This window comes from Balaenoptera borealis, assembly GCF_965194805.1.
Source record: "Balaenoptera borealis genome assembly, chromosome: 11".
NCBI lineage: Eukaryota > Metazoa > Chordata > Mammalia > Artiodactyla > Balaenopteridae > Balaenoptera > Balaenoptera borealis.
The window spans coordinates 39,060,385-39,079,945 of record NC_138868.1 but is presented as its reverse complement, the minus strand read 5'-3'; the positions used below and the strand labels follow the sequence as shown (position 1 = coordinate 39,079,945).

Genomic DNA, 19,561 nt, shown 5'->3' with positions numbered 1-19,561 from the left:
TGGAATTTGATCTATGTATACACTGTAAATGATTACTACAATCAAGCTAATTAGCACATCTATCACTTCACATAATTACTGTGTGTGTGTGTTAAGAACACTTAAGATACACTACTCTCTTAGCAAATCAGAAGTATACAATACGGTATTATTAACTATACTTACCATACTATACGTTAATCTCCAGAACTTTATTCATCCCATATAAATGAACCCTTTGACCAACATCTCCCCATTTCTCCCACCCGGCAACTACCATTCTACTCTGTTTTTTTGGGGGGATTCCATATATATATATATATATATATATATATATATATATATATATATATCCACTTTCACTTCTGATACTGGTATTTTGTGATCTCTTTCTCTTTTTTCTTGATCAGTCCAGCTAGATACTTGTTGATATTTTCAAAGAATTGTTTTGGGTTTATTATTTTTCTCTATTTTTTGTTTCCTATTTCATTAATTTCTCCTCCTATCTTTATTGTTTCCTTCATTCTACTTATTTTGGGCTTACTTTTCTTTTTCCACCTTCTAAAGGTGGAATCTTAAGTCACTGAATCTAGTCCTTTCAAATATATGCACTTAAGTATATAAATTTCCCTAAAAGCACTGCTTTATCTGCATCCCACAAATTTTCATTATTATTCAGCCAATAAAATGGACAACCTAGAAGAAATGGACAAATTCTTGGAAATGTACAATCTCCCAAGACTGAATCAGGAAGAAACAGAAAATATGAGCAGGCCAATTACCAGTAATAAAATTGAATCAGGAATAAAAAACCTCCCAACAAACAAAAGTCCAGGACCAGACAACTTCACAGGTGAATTCTACCAAACATAATTCTACCAAATCTATCTTCTTAAACTATTCCCAAAAACTGCAGAAGAAGGAACACTTCCGAACTCATTCTACAAGGCCAGCATCACCCTGATACCAAAACCAGACAAAGACACCACACAAAAAAAGAAAATTACAGGCCAGTATCACTGATGAACACAGATGCAAAATCCTCAGCAAAATATTAACAAACTGAATTCAACAACACATTAAAAGGATCATACATCATGATCAAGTGGGGTCGCAAGGATGGTTCAATATCTGCAAATCAATGTGATGTATAATATTAACACATAGAAGAATAAAAATCATACGATCATCTCAATAGATGCAGAAAAAGCTTTTGATGAAATTCAGCATGAAGTCTTAAAATCTTTTTATTTTGAAATAAATTCAAGCAGAGAAAAGTTGCAACACTATATAAAGAAAACTCATATTCTCAAATATTAACATTTTACCATCTTTGCTCTATATTTCCTTTCCTCTCTTTCTCCATTTTTTTTCTGAACTATCTCTGAGCCAGTTACCAAACTGATGCCCTACCACTCCAAAACATGTTAGTGTATTTGTCACCAAAACCATCAACACTCTCTACATAACAATACAACCATCAAAACTAAAAAATTGGGGCTTCCCTGGCGGTCCAGTGGTTGGGACTCCGAACTTCCAATGCAGCGGGCGCAGGTTTGATCCCTGGTCAGGGAACAAAGATCCCACATGCCATGTGGCGTGGCCAAAAACAAAAAACAAAAAAAAACTAAAAAATTAACACTGGTATGTGAGTACCAACACAACTTCAGACTCCACTGAGATTTCACCAATTGTTCCAATAATGTCCTGTGCAACAAAAGGATCTAGTTCACAATTGTATGTTTCATTTAGTTGCCATACCTCTTTAGAATCTTTCAATTTGGAACAGTTCCTCAGTCTGTCCCTGACTTTCAGGACCTTGACACTTGGGAAGAATGGGCCTGCTCTTGGTCACTCTCCACTTCCTTCAGGTGGTTATTTTTTTACATTTTATCTGAGTTTACAGTTGCTTTCTGTGCGGTTTGGTCCAAAAGAACTACTCCACTATTACCAGAAATGGAATCAAGATGGGATTCAATCCTCTTCTGACCACAGATGACACATGGAAAACCTGCCTCTCTGTTTGACTAGCATGACAGTTCTCATATCTACAAAATAGGAACAGCTCCAATATGCAGCCTCATAGCATTTCATATAATTTTTCCAAATATCTATTTTATTATTATAATTAAGATGATGCCTATATGGAGTTAAAAATCAAATAGTACAGAAAAATATCAAATGAAAAGAAAAAGTCCCCCACTAACATTAAAAGAATTATCTCTAATGAGCAGAATTTCTCCATGCTTGGCCCACCAGTGATACGAAAACTAAAGAAAACTCTGACTGAGAATCAGAAGACCTAAGTTTCCAATTCTGGTTCTACTGCTCCAAAACTGGCTTTAGGTAAGTCAGCTATTCATGCAAAAAGTATTTACTTAGCTCCTGGTAGCATATTTAACCCTCTGTACCTCAGTTTCCTTATTTGTGAAATGCATATAACACTATCCATTTTTTCCATATGCCTCACAGGCAGGAAAAAAATGATGCAATATTGTATGTTTGGGTATGCTGAAAGTTGAAAGCATAATACAAATGTAATAATATATCAAGTGTTAGACCTCTGGAAAAATCAACATGAAAATCATAAGACTTAGTTGGAATATAGGAGACAAATTAAAGATGAGATGTGAATGGAAGAATCTATATTCTATTTGGTTTTATATTATTATACTATCTATACCTGCACTGCCCAATACAATAGCTACTAGGCACATGTGGGTATTTAAATTTGAATTCATTAAAATAAAATAAAATTTAAAAACAATTCCTCTGTCACAATAACCACATTTCAAGTGCTCAGCAGCCAGCTGTGGTTACCAGCTACTGTATTGGACCAATACAGACCATTTCCACCATCATATAAAGTTCTCCTGGAGAGTACTGACCCATACTACTTTAAATAATGTATACTCTTAACTGCCTGATATTAATGTTGTTACTGTGGAATTAATGCATAGCAACTAGCCTGTCACTATGAAACAAAACAAACAAAAAATCTTAAAGCTAAAAAGAAATCCGGATAGGGAAGAGTTCTAACTAAACCAGAATGTTAGTGGCCTTAGAGCTTTGGAAGAACCCTTGGAATTGCTTGTCATTATACAGATTAGAAAGCTGAGGCCCAGGAAGCAGAGTCTCTGACCCCAGGTCCCACAGAGAGTTAACATTTGAGTTCGAAATGGAATCCTGGTATTTCACAGCATAGGCTTTACAGTAGGATCTGGATTTTAATCACAACTCTGTCACTTACTAGCCATGTGGCCTTGGACAAGTGACCACCCCCAAGCCTCACTCTCCTCATCTAAAAACTGAGGAATAATAATCCCAATGCTGCTCGGTTGTCACGAGGATTAAAAGGACGATGTCCGGAAAGTGCTTAGCAGAGACCCTGGCACCCCACTGGGACTTGGTGGATGCTACCCACTATCATTATTAGCTAAGACACTGCTCTTTCCCCTACACCGCAAACTCCGATCGGGAAGGCCACCACACGCATCATCATCATGGAGCTGGTGAGTATAGGAAAGAACGGGGAAATTATGCAGCTTGGCAAAATGTGCCAGGGAAGTAGAATGATAAATGCATTGTACAGCAGTAACTACGGAACTGCTCCCACAAGTCCCTGAACAGTAGCAGAAATTTCACCTTGAGGGGTGCAAAGGGAAATGTACCATTTTCTTGCCTCTGTGCTCTTCCCCTTAAATAGGCATCTGAGGAATGGAGCACTGCAGACTGAGAAAGATGTTTATATTTCTATGACCCTCAAGCTGAGACAACTGGAGGAGTCAGCGTTCTGTTTCCATTCCTCTCCTTCCAGAACGAATACATCACAACTCTGTCAGCAACCTACAGCTATCCCCACCGCCGGCAGACCCCTCCAAGCCTGCTCCTGAGTAGGTGGAGCTCAAATCCCCGAGGCTTCTCCAAGTGCCTGCTGTGTGACCTAGCCCCTTGCCCCCTGCCCTTCAGGGTATGACATTCCCCCCAAATCCTAAAATACAGTGCCCACTCTCCAGCACCATATGCTATCCTCTGGAAGACCACCACACACAAGGTGCTCAGATGCTAGAGCAAAATCAAATAGTAACAGGTGAGGAGAGGTTTCCATTCAATTCTGCAACAAATCTCAACCACCTGCTTTCTGACAGGCACTGTGCCATGCACAAAAGATACAACTGCAACCAAGACATGGTACCTGTCCTCAAGTAGTTTATATTTGAAATGGCAACTGGAGTTGTCCAAAGTAGAATCAACTAGGTAAGCTCTAATCTGAGCCTTGTAAAGTGGTACAACCTGGATTTGCAGATAAGGGGGCTGGGATTGAAATACTACGAAACTCATCCTTGTTGCCACTATGAATGGAAACAGAAGCCCAAGAAAGGACCATGAGGAACTAAAATATCCTTTCTCAACTGTTCAAAGGCACATTTCACTGTCCCAGCTTTAAAGTGGGAGTTTCTGGGGAAGGAAAGCCATTCACCTCCCCTAGTCTGTGCCCAGACACCAAAGAGGGGAGAAGGAACTGTCACAGGCTCTACCTCTTTGGGCACCATCTGGATGTCTAGGAGGGGGTGGTGAGCACCATTCTCAGTCACCTCTTTGCCCTCCAGCCTGAACAACCACCATCCAGTCACCTGGATGTCCATTAGTCCAGGACACTGCCACTGTGTTAGCTCTGCCACTCCCTAGCTGTGTCCTCAGACAAGTTACTTCCCCAAGTTTTGGTTTCCTCATCTACAAAATGGGGATGTACACTGCTCCATGGAAATGAGATAAGAATTGAAAGTGATGTTTATACAGTGCACAACGTGTGGTACATAGTCAATGTTCAACAAATAGGAGCTATCATTATTATTACTTCTTAAAAATCCTAATGTTCCCCATCAAGTCTTTCTTAATTGCCAACCTCTGTGCTCAAACCCAAGCCTGCCAATACCATCACCAGGTTTATCATCTCAGAAGGAACCAGCCTCTTCCCATAGATCCTTCAGAAGACTGAAAAGCCTTGATCTTCTCACCCACCAAACTCAGTCTCCCCCAGCCTTTAAATTTCAACTCCTCTAAGAAGCTCTGCCAAAGACTCAAGAAACCTGGCCAACAACTCTTTTCCCTGACATTGCCCCTAGATCTCTCTGCTCCCAAGTCCTCAGCTCTTACCTGTAGGAGATTTATACCATCAGTCACATCCCATTCAGAAAGCTGTAGGACTCTAGATGTCCTCCCTGTTGTCACTTTCCAAGTCCACAGCTCAAATGCACTGACAGGTAATAATGGATAAAGAGGAACACAAGAATCATGGAAATGATTCATATCAAACTCCAGCTCTTTAATAACTGACAACAATTTGCAAAGAGCTACAAGAAATGGAAGTTTCCTGAAAACCCACAGAAGACTGGATATGACAGAGAAGTCAACCAATTTAACTTACATTTGTTTGTTGCTTCATGGTTATAAAATGCTTTCATATTCATAATCATTTTGACAACAACTTGCAGAGGCAGGCCTAGTAAGCAGTATCATATCTGACAGTTGCAAAATCAGAGGTTCAGAGAAGTAAAGCAGTTTGTCCAAGAATCAAACGACAATGTAAAGTCACTTGATTCTCCCAAGTCCTTTTTCTATTGGTTGCTCCTTCACACAGACTCTATCATCAAATGGTGTGCATGCTCCAGGCTAGTAAAAAAAAAAAAAAAAATCTTACACAAAAAGGATCACATGGAAATAAAACTACAGAGGAGATACTCAAGAATGACTAAATTATTGTTCTAAAGTGAGGAACTTTCCTCACTCAATCCTGGGAGTGCTGGCTACATTTGGTTCAGCAACCATGAGCAGTTGTCCCCAGCCAGCTCGGTCTCCTGAAGTGGCCCATGGAAGGTCCTCATGGCAGCTACAAGCAGCCTCCCAGCACCTATTAGTGGCTCCCACTCTGCCTCCTGCTTTCCTTTCTCCTTACATTTCTGGCCCCTCTGAAAAGCCAGAAGCTTCACTGTTGATTGATTGTCATAGCAGCTGCTATTTTCATATCTCTGATTCCTTCCATTTTTGCTACCCACAGCCAGTACCCCCCATCTTGGATGACACCAGGCATCCAGTAAAAACAGCTCTCATCCAAAAAGCAATCTGCAGATGCAGGAGGTGGCCACCAGCACTGACAGTGTTCCCACAGAGAGAACCACTACATCACAGAAGGGAATTACACAATCATACAAAGACTAACTTCTTCCTTCTAGTCATAATTTGGTGGTCCCACTACCAAACGGCCTGGGGTCTTTGGGTTCTGAAGGCTACATGCCAGAAGTATGGCCTGGTTTGCTTCCTCGGAAGTGACAAGAGCAATGTTTTCTCTTTATCTACCTCATGGGGCACCTACCAGCCAAGGCCTCAGTGGCTCAGGACACTGCAGGCCAAGAAGAGGCTGGAACTGGATGGGATTACCTTTGGGGAAGAGGGGTGACTACAGGCTTGGTTCCTAAGGCAGCCATTCAATATAACGTACCCAGAGGGGTCTGGCAGAGAGAGGCTTGATTCAGGCCCTTGCCAATATCAAAGAAGGCCTCCAAGCAGGAAGTTCTGAGCAGCAAAAACCCTCGGAATCAAACACTTGGCACTCTACTGGGGAATTCAGAACAAGGTCCTGAACAGTGACCAGGGGTCCAGAACACAGAGTCCAGGCCCCGGGCAATGAGACTGGCAAAATCCAGGCTCTGCTCAGGGTAGGGTTCCTGTGCTAGTGGAACTGGCAGAGAGGTCCAGCTGTCTGGACGGGGTCAGTGTGGGATGGAGAAGGCATTGAAGAAAGGCAAAAGGAAGGCCAGGGTTCATCACAGCCAAGGAGCCAGGCCTCCAGCAGCCCACCAAATGCCAGATCTGGAATCACAAGAGGTCTCAGGGACAAGGGAGGTTGAGGAAAGGTGGAAAAGGGCTTCAGGGACAGCAGTCCAACAAGAGTCAAGGAAGGTGGGTAACGGCACCAAGCTAAGAAAAGCAAAGAAAAACTGAGAAAGAAAGAAGAGGCAGGTCTGTTAGGCTGAATGGCAGGAATACTGAGATGAATGTAAGACATAGTCCTTGTTATCCATTGTTGGGGGGCAGGGGTGGGGGGGGAAGTAGTTGTCCAAGCAGCCAAGGGCAAAGGAAAGCAGAAGAACCAGAAGAATCAAAGACCCAGAAGTATCAAACAACATGACGATTTCATTGGTTTGACACAGATGTATTGCAAGGTGCAAGGGAGAGACTGGTAGAAGGTGAGGCTGGATATTGACAGGGGCGGTATCAAGAAGAGCTTTTTATGACAAGCCAGAGATTATAGACATCATGCTAGATGGGAGGCCAAAAAGTAAAGGTATACATTCATCCCTATAATAATTATTTGCTGAGTACCTACTGTGTGCTGGGCACTAATTAAGGTGATGGAGACACAGTGGTGAACAAGGCCTACAGTCACACTCTAATAACTGCATTCTTTGCACAACTAGCTGTGGAGATTAGGGATTGTGTGTTTCTCCTACCTCTTGAGGGCAGAGGTTGGGTCTTATTATCCTCTATTTCCAGAAGGCTCAGCTAAGTTTCTTCCATATAGTACATTTCCAATAAGTGTTTATTGTGGGAATAAATGCTTCCTGTATTTTCTTTTTTTTTTAATTGAAGTATAGTTGATTTACAATGTTGTTAATTACTACTTACAGCAAAGTGACTCAGTTATACATATATACATTCTTTTTCATATTCTTTTCCATTATGGTTTATCATAGGGTATTGAATATAGTTCCTGTGCTATACAGTAGGACCTTGTTGTTTATCAATCCTATACATACCAGTTTGCACCTGCTAATCCCAAACTCCCAATCCATCCCTCTCCCACCTCCCTCCATATTTTCTTAAAATCTTTTTTTAAAAATAAGAGCACAACATGATCAGATTTATATTTTAGTACATCATTTTGGCAGCTGGGTGGGGGCAGGTAGAAGGTGCACAAACTAGAGACAAGGGGTTCTCAACTAAGGGGTGGTCACTGTCACTAGGCAATAGATAATGGAGGTCCAAGCTAGAGAAACAGTGGTGGAGATGGAGGTAGTTTTAGAGCCCTGGCCAATCGATTCACTTACAGCTCACTCAGCCTTCACAGACCTCATATTTCTCTCATCAAACCACTGCAGCCTCCTTTGAAGCCTCGTTGGCTTCTGTTTTCACTCTAAACCTTGGCATGATTTACTTTCACCCTGGGACAGCCCTGTTTTCAAGGTCAAAGCCAACAAAAGACAGCTGGTCAGCTCCAGGGTGACCCCGGGCACGGCCTGGGGCAGTCGTAATGCTGCAGAGCATGGTGGTGACACGAGGTCACTGGAGTTTAAATCAGCGCTGATGAATTTCCTCTGCTGCTGAGAGGAAGCTCCGGAAACATCCTTGCTGTTGATGCTGATGGCTACCTCAAAAGACAGGAATTCACCCTTCCCGGCCCTGCATGGAGATTGGCTGTGGGTTACCAAGCACCTGGCCTCCGATATTTTCACTGGTTCCGATTCTAAGAAGTATTTACCACAAAATCCAGGACAGTTCTTTGTAGCTCCTAAGATCTCAAGTGATTAAGACAGAAGAGCAGCTCTGATTCAGACTTATAATAAAACCTGTGTCTGAAGCATAAAGTGGCTCACTTGTTATGAACCCAACAGTAACTCTTTTGTACAGCACTTTAGAGTTTATAAAAGCCCTTATATAGCTTATTTGCATCTTTCAATAGCTCTGTGGGCAATGCAAAGCAGATATTATTACTCCCATTTTGTAGATGAGAAAACTAAGGCTTGGAGAGGTTTTGACTGGCCCAAAGTCATATGAGTTGTCGGTGACAGAGCAGAAATTCCAACCCTGGTCTCACTCCACATTCAAGCCTCTGTCCATCACACCTCCAACTCCAGCAAGCACTAGGGTTTACCACAATCATGAGTTAATGTCTCTGTCCTAGTCCTCATTGACGCCAGTCCTTTCCTTGCTGCTTTTCCTCATAAGACAATGACCCAGATTATGAGTCTGGAGAGTGCTACCAGGTCTCCGTCAGACCCAACTACCACACAGCGATAGCCAAAGCCAGGGCCCAGGGCCACATTGTGATCAGAACTGTCCAGAGAGGAAGCTGTTGGTGCACAGGGCTAGCTATGAGAAGAAGGAGGGCTCTGAGAGCCAGATCCAAGTCCCTGTTCTGCCATGTAGTATATAACCTTAAGCTCATGACAGCTTTCTCTTTGAACCTCCATAGAAAAAGGGCAGCAACATCTGCTCTACCCACCACTCAGGGATCAGAGTCAGTAATGGAATAGTTCTTCTCCCGTTTCCAGGCAGTTACCAGACTGTGCTGGACGCACCCACTACAGAGTAAAGCAAACTAGTGCCTCCATGAAGGCCTCCCTGCACTAACCTCAACACGCAGGCACACAATTTGTCTTTCAATCTAAGCAGGAAGATTTAAGCCACCCAACAGGAGCTCTCACACTGTTTCAGCACGCTTCTACTGATCATTTACTTTGTACCGAGCCTGGCCCTAATTATACAAAGATAAATAAGACAGCGTGGGCCTTCAAAAGACTCTAGGTTTGATTTAGAGATGGACATGTTAATAAGTACTGTATTACTAATAAACACGGTATTTCAGCATCGGGCAGCAACTTTTCGTTGTCTTTTCGTTGTGAATTCTTGGCACACTGTACGGTGCTGCCCACAGTAGGATGCAGTAAACATTTACTGAATAAATAAATAAAACTAACATAAAACATGACGACAAAGGGTACACACACTTCAATGAAAGAATTGCTCTTCTCCACCTGGAAACTTCCATCTTCCCATATCCCCTTTTCTCTTTACTCCTGTCCTGAAAGAAAAAGTATCCTTCCTTCTTGTCAGAACTAACCCCTTCACAGTGATTTCCCTCCTCTCCCTCATCTCCTTGGAGGCCTTGCTCCAGCCATCCTGCCTCCCTCTTGCATCTGTCCTCAGAAGCTTTCTTTCTCTCTCTTTCCCTCTCTCTAATCCTTGCTTTTAGCCTTCTGACCCACCTCAGGTTCCCCGAGCTTACAAACCTAACTTGAACCAAGCTCTCCTTTCGAGTTCCTGAGCTCGTCCTCATCCTCCTTTGACCACCGAATCTCTCGATTCTGTTGTTTGCACCTGCAGCCTGTATTTCTCCTCACCCTTTCATTCGCCCCATGTCCTTCGAAGCTGCTCTCAGAAGTGTCATCACCCCTCCCCATCACCAAGGCCAGTGGTCTTGTCTCAGTCTCCAAGCTCCCTGACCTCCCTGCTGAAATCCCCTTGGCTTCTGCGACACCGCAGTTCCTGGCTTGCTTTCTCCCTCTCTTGTCAATACTCAGGCTCTATCTGGCTGCTCTTCCTCTGCTTTCCTCTCAATGCAAGTTCTTGCCAAAATTGCCTTGTTACTTCACATTAGCTCCCTTGAGAACTAATTTAATGTCAAAGCTTCCAACTCAGGAAGGCTTTCCAGTCACCACCTCCACCCCAACCCCCCTGAGCCCAACCGTGCAGAATCCAACAGAACCATAGGGACTAAAAGTGCAAGAAAGAAAAGGTCCGCAAGGATAGGGGAAGGGATGGGATCAACATAGTTTCAATGTCAGACTCTCTCACAGCCTCTGTCACATTCTGCTTGTCCTGCAATGAACTTTTCTTAGTTCTGCCACCAGCTCACAAGCTCCTAAGACAGGATCTGTCCCACTCTTCTCTGCTCCCCCCATTCGATGAATGTAGTGCCCGGACAGACGGGCACACATAAGCGTTTGCCAGATAAAAGAAGAAAAAGCGAAGATGAATATGCGTGAAAGCACTTGGTAAACTGGAAAGCACTAAAGAACTAGAAGCCTCACCATCAACAGACTTCATAAGAACCTTCCGGGTTGTTCAGGCACATTACAGGGTTGGTGCCTGTCCTCTGGCTCTGCATGACATTTGATGCCCAAATGCCTGAGAACATGGAAATGCCTATTCCGGAACTGGCCTGGGATTGAGAGGCACAGACTGCAGCGACAGAGAGAGAGAGAAGAGGAGCTGTAAAGGGCCTCACCCTCTGAGACCACCTCCTCCTCATGTGCTCAGTCGGTAAACATCCACTAAGCACCTATGAGGTGCCGGGAGCTATTCCAGACACTGGGAACACAGCTCTGAACAAGACGACAAGGGCCCATGCCCTCCTGGATATTATATTTCAGTGAGAAGAGATGATAAATACAAATAAAAGAAAACAGCAGGTAGTAAATAAATGCTTCTGTATCAGATGCTTTACCATCTCTTTCAAACAAAACAGCCCTGGCTGGTAGCTCTTTCTCTCTCCTGAGTGTTCACACGGACAAATCCAGTCCCCTGCTTTGAGGTTTGTTTTGTGTTTTTCTCCCCGTTAGGTCAGCAGCTACAGCACAGATGTGCTAGCTTCTCTAATCTCCAGCAAAACCGTGTTTGGATGAACACTGCCACCCCATCTGGGGAGGCCTCTGAAACCGCTACACCTGGAAGGTTTGGGCAACCTGGCCACCATGGTCTCAGAGACCTCCTGCCCCTCTGAGAAGAGCGATGACGCTGCGGATTACTTACCAGAGAGCTACTTGGGGATGCTTTTTCAGGTTGTGTTCAATTCTGTCAGAGCCCTCCGGACTCAGCTGATTGCTGGTGGTAGATTTCTGTGTTATTTAGGGCACCAAAGTCCCAGTCTTGACACAAACTTAAAATTAGAAATGCATTAAATATAGGAAAGGAGGAAGGTCATTCAGAAAAGGCAGCCTTCCGAGGGAGCTGCAGGACAAAGACACCCTGGAAACTTCCAGGTTCATTAATGTGTTTTACACAGCATTCCAGTGGTATTTCTCCTTCAGAAATAACACTGTGGAAAGCGTAGGGGACTGGCTCAAACCTCAGCTAACACAGCCGAGTGAGTGACTCTGCAAACTAAAAATAGCTTCTTTCCCACTCATTCTGACAGATTTCACTTAGACCCTGTGCACAGGCTGATTCTCCAACAAACAGTTTTAGTCCTGCAGCAAAATGAGGGCTGGTGGCATTTGGGCTTGACAATTACCCAATCCCTGGTTCGACTCTTGTTTATTTCCACGTTTCCTGCTGCTGCTCCAATGGCTGCGTGTGTGCACACACGTGCACGTGTGCACTGAGCTCCCTGGCTGGGATTTGGTGCTCCTCAACCAAACGTGGGCAGAATTCAAACCAGGAACATGACTCAGGACCATGGCTGCAGATTGAGCCCAGAGCAAGGTTCTCAGAAACACCGGGAGGGCTCTTTGTCTCAGGTCTTCTCTTAATTCCCAGCTAGCCTCTGTGAGCCTCAGTTTCCTCAATTATAAAACGAGGGTAATCATTCCTATTCTGGCCTATTTCACAGCATCACACTGGGATCAAAAGAGATAACGTATGCAAGAGTTATTTTCCTTTAGACATACTCCTATCAGAAGGATGGATGGCAGTGATGGGGCAGGTGAAATAGGCAGCCAGACTACAAAACTAGGCTGGACCACTGGAAGGGACAGGCATCCCGACTGTACCAGGAGCTAAAAGCAGATCCAGATTCACAGCCTTAGTTCGTGTTGTCCCCTCTGCCTGGAATGTCCTTCTCCCTTTGCTAAACTCCTGCTCATTTTTAAGAACCCAGTCCAAACACTTCTTTTTGTTAGTGTCTTCAGAATAAATTATTCCACCTTCACTGCTCCCTTAGCCTTTCGTACACACCTCTAAAAGTACTTTTCACTCTACAGGGTAAGGAATTTATTTACGTACGTGGAAGTTCTTTGAGGGCAAAGACTATTCTTTATCTTTGTATCCACTTCCCCACCCACCGCCACTGTGTGGTCAAAGCAAGTATATGGTAAGTGTCAACCAGTATTCACTGGGTTGACAAGGAATGGACAAGAGCCCAAAGCCAAGCAGGGGGTAAACCCAGGAGACACGCACACAGGTGGGACAGAACGCACAGAGCCAGTGGAGGGGGTGGCGGGAGGGGAATTCAGGAAGGTAGAGTCACCAAGGTCTGCCTGTTCCCGGCAATAAGGTCACAGCCACAGGGACGGGAGTCAAAGCCAAACTGCAAGTCCTGGGAGGGCCAGGTGGGAGCATCATACTAAGTCCCAGTGACCTAAGATGGAACAGGAAGCCCTGGGGACAAGGAACAAGGGCAGAGAACAGAGCCAAGGCGAAGAGGCAGAGCAAGGCTCAAGCAGTACTGAAGTCTGGAACTTCTAGATTAGTTAACGTTCCCAGGTCTGCCAAAGTTGAGCCAGCAGCTTGGCTATGACACCAAGGGACTCTAGAGGCAGGAGTCATTACAAATTTAAGTAGTGATCGTTTCCATAAAATAAGAATCAGAGATGGAAGACAGTCTTAGATCTATGAGCAACTTTATAGGAATCGCCTGGTCTAACAACCTCAACCTACGTATCGGGGAACTAAGGGTAAGGAGGAAAGGGGCTTGCCCAAGTTCACCCTGTCAGGGCAGAACCATGGCTAGAACCCAGGCCTTCTGACCCCCAATCCAGACCTTGTCCCCCAGAGGCTGTTGACCGTCAGTCAAGCAGGCCTCCTGATGGTCCCACTAACACACCAGGTACCCTGCTGTAGCTGCTTCAGAATCTTGGGGGAGCCCCACGGTACCCACTAAGTGAGTACAGGCCCTTCTTCCTGTGAAGTGCAGGCTTCCACCTTTGAGTGGACTTCAGAGCCAGTGTTCCACAGGAAATGGGCAGGGAGCAGCCCCACCAGGAGCTTGGAAAGCAAAAAGGTGCTGGTGTGTATGTTTGCTGTCAGGGAGCAAACAAACCTGTTCACACGCACCCTGCCCTGACATGCTCACGGGGGTAATCCCAACCACGGGGCTCTCCCTGGAATTTTCCAAGAGGGGCTAGAGAGGGCCAGTACCTAAGGCAAAGCTGACAGCGCACGAAGTGAGACTCTCAGGGAATCAGAGACCCTGACTCCCGGAACTTTCCTGCAGGTGAGGGTACATATGCACCGTTACTTCATCCATACAGAAAGTATGTGAGTTTCAAGTTCCTCAAGTCCAAGCCCCAGCCCCACTGTTTACCTACTATGTGATCCAAGTCCAGTGACTTACCCATTAGTCTCCTTATTCTTAAAGCAGTGATTATAACACCTGTGCCCAAGTTTATTGTGAAAAGGAAAGAATATATGTAAAGCATTTAGCACTCTGCCTAGACCATAATAACCACCAAGTAACGTTGTGTTTATTTGCTTTCTTTTGTTCATGGGAGGGGCTGGTCATACCACAGTCTAGCTCTGTCTACCTGTGCTTTCCCCTCTCACTTGGCTGTCTCTCTGGACCCTTCTGGGCAGACATCCTACCTGAGGCCTCAGCCCAGACAGCTCACTCCTCCCTCTGCTTATCCCTGGATATAGAAGAAGGTAACTGGCCAGCAATGGGACACTCAGGTCCTTGAAGGTCAGGAATTATCAGTTTAGTCCATGGCTGTTCCTGTCTCCCCAGGTGTCTGTGCACCTCCCTGGCCAAGCCCCTGCCAGGGTATCACCCAGTTTAGCACAGCTCTTGTCTTTTCCAAGGTGAACCCACCCCTAGCAGCTTATAGCTCTGGCCCTCCAGCAAATAGATGCCTGACAGGCCAGACCGGGACATGAACAGCAGAGAGAATTCCCAGACCCAATTTACCAGCAGGAAACAGCCTGGGGTCTGAACCTGCAGTGAGACCAGTGAGAACACACACGAGCACCAGCTCCCCAGAGACCAGAGCACAGATGGAGGGGAGCACGAAAATGAAGCTGCCATAGGGCTCGGGGCTCAAGCCAACTCCTCACATTGCCCTGCCAAGAAGCTAAATAATTTAAGTCACATCAGTGTGAGGCTCTTTGGCTATATGCTTACACTGGCCATGTCTGTCACAGTGCTGCACAGCGTGGCCACCACACAGCATTCAAAGGTTTCAAAGGGAAGAAGAGAAAGGACCCAACAGTTACTGAGTGCCTGGAGAGTGCCAAGAACTTGGCATGTAATCCTCATCGATGACCTTCTGTGGTAGGTATTATTACCCTCATCTTACCAATAAAACCAGAGACTCAGAAAAACCCATGAAGCCTCTATGCCTCTGCTGTGCTACCTGACCACTAAGTCTTAAGTGTTCTGGGAAAGAAAAGGAAAGCTAAAGAGTCTAAAGCACCATATATCAAGCTCTCAGCACCTTCCCTCACTAAGCAGACAGTACTAGCTTAAGTACTGCATTCCCTCTTTCATTGGAGTCAACTTCTTTCAAACAGAATCTAGAGAAACACAGCAAAAGCCATGAAGATGCTCATGGCCTTTGCCCCTGCAATTTCATTCCCAAGATTTTGCCTTAAAGAAACAGTTCAACAGGGTATTCACTGCAGAGTTCACTATAGTGACCAAAAAAAAGAGAAATGATCTAAATGTCCAACATTCACAGAATGACTTAGAAAATCCCAGAATCTTCAAATCATATAATATTATACAGCCATTTTAAATGATCTTTAAAGACCAAGATGAAACAAAGCAAAGCATTTGTGATAAAATAAATTACCACTGAATAGAAAACATTATAAATGCCATCACTATAACTTTGTAAAGTATGTACATGTGTATATGCAGAAAAGGAATGTAGCTGCGTTAGGGTGGTAAGATTATGGGTGGTTTTATTACTAGTATTACCATGTCTAAATTGTCCTTGTGGTGTTGTTCAGTGCCTTTACAATTAAAGAAAAAGAGACAGACAGACTGACAGACTCAACCCAGCACCAAGGAAAGGCCCAGGAGGACCAGGGCTGGGATGTAAGGCAGAAATTGAGAACCGTCCTACATACCCGGAAGGAGGAGGCCAGGCAGGCCCCAGGGGAAGGGAAGCCCTCTAGGTATGGAGAGGGTTGTAATTAGTCTGATGCTGATTACAGAAGTCTCACTAGTTTATTAATTTTTTTTGACAGACTGAATGAAGACTGAATTCCTTCATTAAGACAACTTGGGTTCAGAGGCACATTTCCTGAGTGGCCATCCCCATTCTTCTCAAAAACCTAGACCTTTCTTTTTCTTTTTTTTTTTAAAGGACAGCAGTAAAGTAAAATTTAGTAACAGAAACACATACCCTGGAGAAATTAAGACTCTTGCCTTAAATGCAGAAATTCAAGACATTTCAGGGAACTAAAGGGGCTTGAATAAACAACTGAACTACCGTGTTTTCTACACTGGGAAATATAAACAGAAGAGCAAAATACTCAGCTTAGTATTAACGGCCCCTCTGATCAGGTTCCAACCTTCTGATATTACTTCATATTCAGCCCCACAGACACACCGTGCTCCAGCCAGACAGAACTACCAGTGCTCCCCAAACACTTTCTTCACTTTCCCACCCCCATGACTTTGCTCCAGCTGCTGTGCCCACCGGAAAGTCCTCCTCTCTCTCACAGTGCCTGCTCAAGCCTCCCCATCCTCCAAGGCACAGCTCAAAGCCGTACCCAATCCTGTACCCTGAACTCATCTCTCACTCTCCGAAGTGGATCCAGAGCCCCTGGAACCTTTGAAGGAGTCACACACAGTCTGCCCTGTGGCACAGGTAGACAGGTAACTGCCTTTTCTACCATATTAAACCCGAGCAACTTGAAGCAAGGACCCCTTCAGGCTTCTGCATGGAACCCACCATAAGGCCTAAACTATAAGCACACAGTAGGCTCTCAGTGAATGCTCCCCTGAAAGATAAGGAAAAGAAACGCATCACCTCTGCGGAAAGAGGTCACTTCCTACCTCAGTTGCTCCCGTTAAGCAATGCAGAGAGGAGGGTGTGCTCTTTGACGGCCTGGAGTAGCGGAGGGATGGATCCTGCTTCTTTGGTTTCCAGCCTTCATCAGACTCCAATGTCCTCCCCAGTTGACCGTAGTCTGCTCGGCCCCAGGTAAACACCTTGCCAGTTTCTAAAAAAAGAAAAAAAAATATTTGAATTAAGGCTATATTCCACAGCTGTGCTCTCATGGGTAAGCGAAGAATTACAAGAGAAAGTATGATCATTAATTTTGGTACCAACTACCATGTAGCAGGAGCCTTCCTATCTTCCTGTAAAGAAGTGTGCATATTCACGTGTTTATAGATGTGGGAACTGAAGTTCAGAGAGGTGAGCTGTATGACTTAACCAAGATCAAACAAGGGCTGAGTGCCAAAGTTGGATTCCAACAGAGGCTACTTCTACAGGTTGGGCTCCTGCATTTTAACAGATATGGACATGGCCACAGAGAACACCTCAACGGCGCTGTATGGCCTACGCGCCCACTCCCCTCCCCACCACCCTCCTTGTACTTTGCAGGGACAGATGATGTCTGTTCTCAGGCTCCCCTCCCTCTCACCCAATCCAGAGCCCTCTGTCAGCCACCTTAAGGTTCCCCAGGCTCCGGACTTGCCCCAGGCCACAGTCTCTCAGGGCCTTACTCTGAGCTCAATTAATGGCCAGTTTCATGTGTTTTTCCCTCCATGTAACATCGAGGACCTTTCAGAGTCTATGCTCTTACCCACAGGACCAATTCTAATAGTCCCAAGGTGAGTGCCTATGTGTGCTAGAGGGAAGGGAGTGAGAGAAGGAAAAAAAAGACAAAATCATTTACAGCCAGAAAAGCATCCAGTCCCCCAGATGCACCATCTGGGAAGCTGGCCAGTGCTAAAGACGAATGAAGAAAATGAAGTTTGGAAAAAAGAAATGGCCTTTTTTCTCCCAGATAAGAGAGAATTCACCAAACTTATTCAGTTGTACCGAGTGCCACATTTGTTATTTCAACAGAAATGCAAAGTCTGATGAGGCACAGATTATTAACAGATTCTCTGCAATAAATATGCATAACCATGTGCGCTGTATAAATTCTTTATACATGTTTATTTTAACAAAGAGAAACTTTGCTTAAGAGACAAAACACCAAGTAATGCATATTAAATTCTAGACAAATCTACTACATACTCTGTGTTTAGTATCAAAGCTTCATCTGGTCCCACATTCAACATACGGTTTATAGTGTCAGTTAAAAAACAACCAGAGACTCATGGGGGAAATGTCAGAATTTTGAAGGGGTACAGGGCTCTGCAGGGATACAGTTCTCAGGATCAATCTGCTCACGGACACCAAAATAGATACCAAGAAGTTCTTCCAGGCTTCCTCAAAGAGGGAACAAAGTCTGTGCAACCCATGGGGTACCAGATATATTACAAGGACAGGGAGAGGGTCCATTCAGATGTGTTATTTCATGGCCTCACAAGTGCTGCTCCTTTTGCCATGGATGCCCTTTCCTTACATCATTCATTTGATAAACTATGGCTCAACCTTCAGAGTCCAGCTCATGGACCACCAGTTCTGCAAAACCTTTCTTGACTTCTTAATTCTCCACAGAACGGGTGAAACCCTCCCTCCTCTGAGCCACCTTTACTACTGTACTCATCAACTACTAGGATCCCATTTAACAGGTGGGAAAATTAAGGTTCAAAGGAGTGACCAGCCCAGGGTCACACAGTTAAGCCACACTCCTTCTACTAGCCCATGGTACCACTCTGTATTGGTTAATCACACTGGCCCACATCACTGCATAAACACACTTCCTTCACTTCTGTAGGATTAGCCCAAAAAAAGCTCATGTGCCCAGGACCCACAAAGCATCCCAAACTGGCAAACTGTCCCTCTGCTTGAGCTGGCTGGGATTTACAACCAGACTGCCTTAGCAGGGAGATTCCCAAGAAGCCAGAGGATGAGACTGTCACTTCTTAAAGGGTCCTAGCGTTCCTCTGCTGAGAAGAACTGGCAAGTTGCTAACTGCAAGACTACAGAGAGAATTATGTTATCACAAACCCCACCGTGAATCCTTTCTTATCAAGTAAAACATCTGAGAACCTCCTCTGCTATTGATTATTGATGTCCAAGACAGGCAAGACTGCCAGAATATGGTGCTACCATGATTACATTTCCAATAACAATTCAACCATTCCACTTACGTAGCACTTTTCACCTTCAAAGCACTTTACAAAGATGAACTAATTAATCTTCATGCTCCCTGGGGAGGCCACAGACATTTTATTAGAGACAACCAGGCTGACTGGATGGCCAGACTTTGGGTTCCGACCTAAGTTTGTGCAGTCAGGTAGGTACACTCCCTGAAGCTGTCTGTCTGCTTCTCCCCAAAATATACTCTGCATCAGAAGGCTCACAGGGGACAAAGGAGGCTCTTTTCTTTTTCCTTTAAACAGACATTTATTGACCACCTCCCAGGAGCCCAGCACATTAACAGACAATATCTCAATTAATCCTCACAAAAATTCTGTGAAGTATAGATTATTAAGCTTATTTTACAGAGGAGATTAGATGACTTGAGAGGTTAAATGACTTGATCAAGTCCAAAAAAAACCAGCCAGTGGTAAAAGCAAATTATAAACCTCTGTCTTCTGATTCCAAGACCAATGGCAGATCCAGATCCAATGATTGCACAGCTGCTGTCACAAACTGATGAAACCTGGCTGATGAAACAGCCATTCTGACAGTGTTTGAGGAGGTGGGGGGGAAACTCAGATTAAATGGATATG

At 44.5% G+C, this 19,561-nt stretch overlaps 1 protein-coding gene across 4 annotated transcripts in view; it reads right to left on the bottom strand.

Moving 5' to 3' along the window:
• SERGEF (secretion regulating guanine nucleotide exchange factor) overlaps positions 1–19,561 on the bottom strand; it is a 249,553-nt gene that overhangs the window by 185,768 nt on the left and 44,224 nt on the right. For all 4 annotated transcript variants that reach the window (XR_014231596.1, XM_082342478.1, XM_082342477.1 and 1 more), the window contains exon 9: positions 16,760–16,926. Coding sequence is in view for 3 of the 4 variants with exons in the window: in XM_082342478.1 (XP_082198604.1) it covers positions 16,760–16,926 (167 nt within the window). In the remaining variant the exon portion in view is untranslated. The remainder of the gene's footprint in view (positions 1–16,759; positions 16,927–19,561) is intronic.